The sequence below is a fragment of the Camellia sinensis genome, chromosome 14 (assembly GCF_055761805.1).
Source record: "Camellia sinensis isolate YWXY chromosome 14, ASM5576180v1, whole genome shotgun sequence".
NCBI lineage: Eukaryota > Viridiplantae > Streptophyta > Magnoliopsida > Ericales > Theaceae > Camellia > Camellia sinensis.
This window is the reverse complement of record NC_138974.1, coordinates 55,233,176-55,242,426: the sequence shown is the minus strand read 5'-3', so window position 1 is coordinate 55,242,426 and position 9,251 is coordinate 55,233,176. Positions and strand designations below refer to the sequence as shown.

At 32.9% G+C, this 9,251-nt stretch overlaps 1 protein-coding gene across 9 annotated transcripts; it reads left to right on the top strand.

Moving 5' to 3' along the window:
• Nucleotides 1-684: 684 nt before the first annotated feature.
• On the top strand, nt 685-5,968 carry UCH2 (Peptidase C12, ubiquitin carboxyl-terminal hydrolase 1). Of its 9 annotated transcripts, none has more exons than XM_028209979.2 (6): nt 685-896; nt 1,242-1,287; nt 3,011-3,057; nt 4,667-4,713; nt 4,804-4,906; nt 4,989-5,968. In XM_028209979.2, exons 1-6 carry the CDS (start codon nt 702-704, stop codon nt 5,763-5,765), a joined length of 1,215 nt encoding a protein of 404 aa, XP_028065780.2. In that variant the 5' UTR covers nt 685-701; the 3' UTR covers nt 5,766-5,968. The 9 variants fall into 9 exon arrangements, with proteins under 9 accessions (XP_028065780.2, XP_082762130.1, XP_082762123.1 ...); XM_082906004.1 differs by having other exon boundaries at nt 744-901; nt 1,247-1,287; XM_082905997.1 differs by having other exon boundaries at nt 744-901.
• Nucleotides 5,969-9,251: the final 3,283 nt, after the last annotated feature.

The following is a 9,251-nucleotide window of genomic DNA, read 5'->3' as shown; positions in this document are numbered from 1 at the left end:
TTAAAAGTTGAGAAGTGACTTTTAACCTATTTTCCAAAACATCCCCGAGTTCAACGAACTTCACCCAAAGATAATATCTAATTAAAAATTATATATTACTTGCAGAGCAAGACAACAATATCATTATTTATAGAAATTAGAAGAAGAGGGATGCTATTTCTTCGCTCACAAGTACTCTTTTGGATCTTTATCTCTCTTCAAAAATTATTGTTGATAATTACATAATCAGGATTTTAGCTGAATAAAATAAAGGGATAATTAGGATTGATTTAAGCGTAACTTATTTTTTATTTTTTTACTTATTATAGAAAAACATGTAAAAAAAATAAAGATTCAAATAAATCAATAAACCATTTATTTTTTGTGTTACTAAAACAAGCCTTCATATTCTTTTTTTTTTTTTTTTGGGTGGTGTATGGCACTAAGTTTATGAATTATTTTGTTTTAGTAATAAGAACTTAATTAATAAAATTATTTAGTAAGAATAATAAATTATTATTGTAAATAATTTTACAAATTATTTTATAAATCTATGACAAAAAAATATGGGACTGACTATACTTTCTTCAAACTTCAGTGGAGGCAAATGTTATTTAACCCCCCCAAAAAACAAAATGAAAGAGAAACAAAAAGAAAGAAACACAATCCCATGGGTTGGGCCGAAAGATGTGGATTAGTAATACAGATGAACTCCAACTAAGATGGTCTGGGCCTATAAAGCCCTTGAACGGCCCGCCCAAAACGAAGCCCTATCCAAAACTGCAATGAGTGTCAACTCGCAGGAGAACACACCATCAATCGTTTCTCCACTCAGATTGAAGAGTCGAGGCCGAGCCACCGACACGTCGCCATCGCCACCGCCGCAACAACTTCCACCGCCACCGTATAATTTTGAGGTTTGGTTAGTAACTTGTGTTTTACCCCAACTACGTAGCACAAATTTGTACAAATTACTCACGATTTCGTCATTTCGTTCAGGTATATACACATTTGTATGTATGTATGTATGTATGTGTATCCTGTGTGTCGATGTACTTTGCTTCTTAATTTTGATCTGTTTGCGTTAGTGTGTTGTAAAATTACTTCTTCATCGTTGTAAGTTTTGATTTTTTGTTAGTGATTAATTTAGACACAGTTTTTCCTAATTGGCATTTTTTTTTTTTTTTGGTGATAATGTGCAGACATTTTCTCTATACAAATTTTGATTTTTTTTTAATTTTTTTATATATATCTTGTGGCAGCATAGATTTGCAATCATGTCTTGGTGCACAATAGAATCTGATCCTGGTATGTTTTACTTTTTTCATATATGTTCTAATGTTTTACATCTCTATGCTGTAGTTCCTATTTTTTTATACTAATTTTATCTTTTAAATATATCATTAATAAAAAGATGGCAAATTTATGTAATCTTTTGAATCCATAATTATGAGAGGAGGTTTTAACAACAAAGCGGTTAAGCATCTAAGAACTTGCTTGTGTTTATTTCAACCATGTGGGTGGTGCATTAGTTTTACTTTATTAATAGCTCAAATCAACAACTTGCAGAAGAAACTCAATACCCTTCTTTTGCCCATTATGCACAAAGTTGAAATGCTATCAAGGGGCATAAACATCTCTTTTTTATTGACTATGTTGGCATAAGTTGCTAGCATGACCGTTTAATGCACAAACCGAGGTTCAAGAATCTGAGTTTAGCAAGAAAAAATACATGGGTTGTTGTCTTTGTTTGGAAAATGCATTCATGACAATTTATTGTCGTTGTTGAACACATTAAGTAAAGATTGAGAACATTCATTTCTAATGAAAGCATGTCATTCGGCATTAGTTTGGAGGAACTATGACTACGTTGAAACTTCGGAGAGCTAGAAACGTGGAACAAGTCTCAAGATTTTTGTTTGTTAGACCAGAAAATAAAAATAAAAATGAGTAGAATAGAATGACATGAACAAATCATTGGGAGATTTGATCATGCTAGCTGTGGGAGATCTCTGTCATATGTAAATATTGAAAAATATCATAGTTTGGACCGAGTTATGTGTGGACAGGATAGGGAAAATTGTTTTTGCATCAATAGGTTAATGGTGATCACAGCAAGTTCATTAACATGGTGGAAGACTTTGATTCAAAAGGAAGATAGAAGTTGCAGGGCTGATTGAGCAGTGTATTGCAAGAAGTAGGTTATTGCTTTGGATAGCAAGATTAGGTAGGTGGGCTATTAGTGTGGGTTTCAGCACATTCATGCAACGGGCTTATCTCTTGTTTATAACTCTCATGTTTTGTTGCTCGGGATTTGTACAGTCTGATGGGATGGTGTGAGAGGATATCTATTTGATTTTGTTATTTGTTTACAAGAAAGAATTACTTCTACTATGGCCCAGTCATAACAAGGTGATGAACCAATGAATTTCTTTATCAGTTGGTTTTGACCTATCCTAGTGGCTCAGTTGTTATAGAGCAGCAGACGAAGACAATCATATGATTTCTCATCTTCTTTATTGTTTTCACCATCTTATCTATCTGTCTTTCCTTTTTTCTGAACCAATTCAGTTGTGTCATCCCTTTGGTTACCCACCACATAAGGAGGGAAATTCTAATGCATAGATCCATTGTGATCTTAAAATTATCTGAAGGTACCTTTTCTATTTTCATACATGAAATAAGCCTACAAAAGGCAATCACTCACAAATATTCTAGGTGATGAAAAAATTTACGCTAGTCATTTTGTAATTGAATACAACACCACCATCAGCTTGTGAGGTATCTTCTACCATCTGCAAAGTGGTGGTGCATAGCTCAAGTCCTCATTAGGACATAGCGGTGTTGCATCTTACTTTAATAATAGTAACAACAACAACAAAATTACCAACAACAAGAATAATAGATAAAAAAAAAGGGTGAAGAAATAGAGCATCCATCATCTTTCTATTAGTATATAATCTACTATTTGAGCTAGCATCTCTTTTATAATTGGTTAGTTTTGTGTTGAGACTCTTGGCTTGCATCTCAGGTGTTTTTACGGAACTTATACAACAGATGCAAGTAAAAGGCGTGCAGGTAAAATTACATGATTTATTTTGTTCTATCTGTTTTGTGTGTCATAGTTCTAGAAATTCTTGTTATCGAGTGTGAGTCTTCTATCTGTTTTTTTTATCAGCCGTCATGTTAAGCACATAAGGACTGGATGCTCCTTTAAGTGACTTTTTCTCATATTTGATGCTCATCAATATTGGCTTTGTTATATATCCATGCCTACTTTTAGTGTTTTCAACCTTATTCTTAGTCATTTCAAGTTAATTGTTGCACCTATCATTTTCTTACTTGTCTAGGCTAGTGGATAATGGAAATTAGTAAGTGTGGGAAGGTTGATTATTTATGCATGTGTAGTTACTTCCGTGGACATTGGACGTAATTTCATGATTTGATTCTTGACAATGCTTTTCTGCCATTTAAAACTTAATCCTGCAGAAATGTGATGAAGCTCATGGATTTCTAGATAAAAGAATTTGAAAGTCTTAGTTGGCTTTGTGGAAGACTTGGAACGGAGATTGGCAATCTGGTAGTTTTTGTTAATCATCTCTAATTTGAAGATGGCATTCACTTAACAACTTGTGAGGCTGGAACTGTACTTTGCTTGTCCTGAAGCAGACATAGAAAGAGAGATAGTGCAAGTTTTCTGACATTCGAGATTTGGCGTTAGCTTATAGATGCAAGGCATATTCGTCTAACTCCACCTCTCTAGATCATCCCTTGAATGATTTATAATTCTAAAACACTTAGCTTATTTCAATTGAGAGAAGCTTAAACTGATGAGTTTCTTTGTTTTCTGGTTGGAGTTTTTAAATATATCTAACATTAAAAAATTAGCTTCAGATTAGAGGTGCAAGGTGTGCTCATCTATTTCTACCCTCTTGATTGCCTCTTGAATTGTTTTTATTATTAAGTCCATAGCAGTTACCTTTTCATAATTGAGATAAGTTTACCATGATCAGTATTTTTAGTCTTCTAGTTTTTTTAAGGTGGGTGGTTTTCATATGGTTGGGGAAGGAATGTGCTAAAAGGATCATAAGTTCCTAGATGGATATTCTATGCTGTGGTAAATAACTAGTGAAGTTTTAGATTCATTCTTGCAAGTTTTAAGGGAATTCCAGTATTTTTTATTTCTATGGATTGGAGGGCGGTGTGCAATTTGTAGGTTGTGACTTTGATATATATATTTTTTTGTTCTTTTTTTTTTACTTTGGTGGACTATGTGTCCCCCACTTTTTTGTACTTCTTTTCATTTATTTTGCACCGATCAAAGGAAAAAAACTATTTTTGTTCCACAGCTTCACCCTGCTTTTTTGGGTGAGTCCCTGACTTACTGGTTTGCTTAATTTGGGTTGCTGCCTTTATAGGCACCGTCTTTTGGCTTCTGTGGCCCCTATTCGATCCTTTTTTTCCCATAAACTTTGTTCGAAAGTGTATTATTCAGCAGATAGTTTATGTGATTTGGAAGACTTTTATGTGATTTGACTCTCAAACCTTACTATTAAGCTAATCATTATATATTAGAATATATACTGGTTGCCTGCTTTTCTGTTCCAAAAGATATGATCCTTTCACATTAACACCCTCCTCTTCTGTTTGTTGTGTGCCATTATTCTGCCTTGATATGTTGAAGCAGGTTGAGGAGTTGTATTCTTTGGACCTGGATTCTTTGAACAATCTAAGGTAAGCTGTTATTCCGGTTGTACTTTTGACTTTGAGCTCGTAGATGTGATTCTACATAGTCATCTTTGTTTTCCTTCCCTGAACTTACAGGCCAGTGTATGGGTTGATATTCCTTTTTAAATGGCGTCCCGGGGAAAAAGATGACCGTCTTGTAATCAAGGATCCAAACCCAAACCTGTTTTTTGCCAGCCAGGTCAGTTTCCAAGAATTCTATGTTTCCTGGAACACAATAATGAAGTTATAAATTGTGTAATACTGTTTTAGTACTCTCACAGGTTATAAACAATGCATGCGCAACCCAAGCTATCCTGTCAATTCTTATGAACTGTCCAGATGTCGATATTGGTCCAGAATTGTCTGCACTGAAAGAATTTAGCAAGAATTTTCCACCAGAGCTTAAAGGTTTGGCCATCAATAACAGTGAAGCTATTCGTACAGCCCATAACAGTTTTGCAAGACCCGAGCCTTTTGTTCCTGAGGAGCAAAAGGCTGCTGGAAAAGACGATGATGTGTACCATTTCATAAGCTATATACCTGTTGACGGTGTGCTTTATGAACTTGATGGATTGAAGGAGGGACCCATTAGCCTTGGACAGTGCCCCGGTGGGCAAGGTGATTTGGATTGGTTGCAGATGGTCCAGCCAGTGATTCAAGAACGCATCGAGAGGTATTCGAAAAGCGAGATAAGATTCAATCTAATGGCTATAATAAAGAACAGGAAAGAAATGTACACTGCTGAACTCAAAGAGCTCCAGAGGAGGAGGGAACGTATCTTGCAGCAGCTGGCTGCATTGCAGTCGGAGAGACTGGTGGAGACCAGCAATGTGGAAGCACTTAATAAACAACTTTCTGAAGTGAATTCTGGGATTGAAGGTGCTACAGAGAAGATCTTAATGGAAGAGGAAAAATTCAAGAAGTGGAGGACAGAGAACATTCGTAGGAAACACAATTACATACCCTTTTTGTTCAACTTTCTCAAGATTCTTGCTGAAAAGAAGCAGTTGAGACCTCTTATTGAAAAGGCCAAGCAGAAAACAACCAACCCCAGGTAAATAGTTTTCTGATTTCCCAAGTTAGATGTGCTTTTGCCCAAATGATGATATGTTTGGACTCATTGTCATTTCATTCTATCTGTGTCTGAATTTTGAGTTTGTAAGGTATGCAAGACTTATTTTTCTGTTTTCCCACCTACATCCAAAACTTTCATGGTTACTTTCGCAGCATAATGTCACATGCTCACAACTTTCGTACTTTATCTCTTTAACTTTCATTATGATGATGTGAGAACTCGTGTATGCCTGCTAGTTTAGTGGGTAAATTGTTTTGTAGGATAACCAACAATCTATTGTTGAGTCTGTACCAGAGATTACATGCTTTTTGTTACCTGCTGCGTAATTGAGAGAGAGAGAGAGAGAGAGAGAGAGAGATTCTTGTTCTGTTTCATTCAATGTAAGTGCAAATATCATATGCTATAAAATGCAACCTGAGGTTTGGGATTCAAGCCCTAGTAGGGGCATGGGTTAGGGTGAGAGGGGGGTGCCAACCTATGGGTTGGGTTGATGATCGACCCTTCTAAGTGGGACCCATGGGCAACCTATAAATGGCCGGTTGTTTTGAGATAGTACCCACATATTTCAAATCACTATACTTGATTATGTAGCAATTCATTCTATTGTTTTGTGCTAATTTTGAATGATTGATAGCATTTTTTTTGCCCATTTATTTTAAGACAATTTTTTTTTTAAGTAGTTTTTTTTACGAGCTTTTCCAGCTATGTTGTATGGGATGGAGTGTTGGGCAACCAAGAAACAACATGTAGATAAGATGAGTGTGGCTGAGATGAGGATGCTAAGGTGGATGTGTGGTAAGACTAGACAGGACAGGATTAGGAATGAGTGTATTCGGAAATGGGTAGTAGCAGCACCGATAGAAGATAAGTTGAGAGAGAATCGTTTGAGATGGTTTGGTCATATTCAACGGAGACCAACAGAGGCAGTAGTGAAGAGATGCGATGCTGTAATGGTAGATGGAAGTGTTAGGGGACGGGGTAGGCCTAGATTAACGTTGACTAGCGTTATAAATAGAGATATGAATCTACTTAATTTGGCTAATGAAATGGCCTTTGATAGAGCCGCGTAGAGAAGAAGGATTCATGTAGCCGACCCCATTTGATGGGACTTAAGGCTTGGTTTGGTTTGGTTTAGTTTAGTTTTTTTACGAGCTTTTAGTGGAGAAGGACCATGAAAAGCTTTTCTGAATGTTATCATCTAAAAAATTGTAACCAACAAAAAGAAAGAAGAAAAAATAAAGATGGACAGGTAATAATAATAAAAAAAAGGCCAAAAAACAATTTCCCAAACTGAGCCTAAATCCCAAATAGATTAACCAAGGTAGTTCATTGTGTTGTCATCAGCATTCTTATCTTTTACGAATGGGTTGAAGGTCCATTTGCTTCAGCTGAATTGGATCGGTGAATTGGGAAACAGCTACAGAAGGATCCATTTTATGGCGGAGAAGGCCAGAAAGAGGATTAAGAGAGCTTTTTTGTAGACCAAAATTAGCCTACACAAATTGGTTACTCCTTCCTTTGCCAAGGCTTTGCTAATTTGATTTTTTCCGTATCTTATCAATTGATGAAAATGTTACCAAACATGACTTGTACAGTGGATGTTCTTCTGTCCGCGTGTATTTGTCATTTCTGTTTGATTTTAATTGTCCAAGAAATTCAGCAGCATCAATCCATGCCAGGCAAATACGAGAAAACATTCTCCAACCAAGAAGCAGAACTCAATTATTGATGACCATAGATCTTTATTCACACCCCCAGCCATGTAAGTATGTTGGCCACCTCTGATTTCTACTTGCTTCTATGCAGCAAAGAAAATGTTCGCCCTCATAAATCTTCTACCATTCAACTTAGCATCAATGATATAATCTGATAAGGATCAATTTATTCATATGGGACTTATAGTTTGTGAATTTAAACTGTGAGTCTCTAACATTATTGATGCAATGATTAGGGCTTGACTGGTGGCAGCACTACGGCAGTCAGGACTGGCCAACGGTAGTTAAGGTTAGGGTCAGTTTCTAAAATTGAAGATAATGGTGTTATATATATAAGTAATATTTTTTTCCTATTTTATGTGGCATATTTTAAATATCTACTTTTTTTTTAAAAAAAAAAGAAAGAAGCTACATCAACATATCTTTTTTATTTACATATTCTACATAAACTCAATTTTAATTATAATAACCAGTTTTATATAGATTTTATTTGAGAAATATTTATTTTTTATATATTTAATTATTATGATATTTTATTAAAAAAAATTATCTCGATATATAAATAAATAAATAAATAAAACATAATGTGTTTAATTATGTGCATTGCATGAATCAAATTTATTTATTTTTATATATTTATATTTTTTTCTATCTTATTGATGTCTTAATATTAATTTATATTTAATTTTTTTATTTAATATGAAATTATTTGACAAAAAATTTATATTTAATTTAAATTTTATATACCTATATACAATATTTATGAATAATTTAAAAAGAATATTAAAGAAAAAATTAATACTTTACCAAATTAATTTATGTATTTTCTTCTCAATTCGATCACAACATATTTATATTTAACGTTTTAAATAAGTTTTTTATAGTTCTATTTCTACACATTTATATATATATATATATATATATATATATAATTCTCTTTCTAATTTAACTATTATTCTTAATATCAAAATGAGTGTTTATTTTATTATCTTATAATTTAATATATATCATATAAAATCATTGTATGTAATTATATTTTTATAGTACAATAGAATTAAAATTATCAAAATAAATAAATAATTTAACTAAATTTATTATATATATATATATATATATATATATATATATATATATATATATATGTGTTCAACTAACACTTTTATATAACAATAAAGTTAAGATTATTAAAATAAATAATTAAAATTAAAGTTTTATTTTATTTTATTTTAAATCAAAATTAATATTATTCTTTCGTAACACATATCATAAAATAAAATATTATTACATTAATTAAAGTTAACTCCACTGTAACTTTATGTCGGACATCATATTTCTTAATATGATTTACACACACGTGTAGCGTCCAATTTGATACTGATTGATTAAAATAATAGAATTCAATACTTTTTTTTTTTTGGTTAAGTTTTTAAAAGATAAATTCACAAATGCCAAATGATAAACATTGTAGTGTATTATTTTAAAGAATAATGATTCATCGAAAATGATTGTGTATTTTTAAGCAACTATTAACATTTCTTGAATCATTTTTAAATAAAAAATTTGAATTTATAGTATTACTGATAATATACTTTCATGAGTTCTGCCAAAAAAGATATGTAAAAATAATTTGTCTAGAATAAAAAATTTACGGTTGTTATGATACGTCACATAATTAATCGAAACCCCAAAATTGACATTATTAAGGTTATAAAGATTTTGTGCATGATTCCCTTGATGACACTGGGGATGGCAAT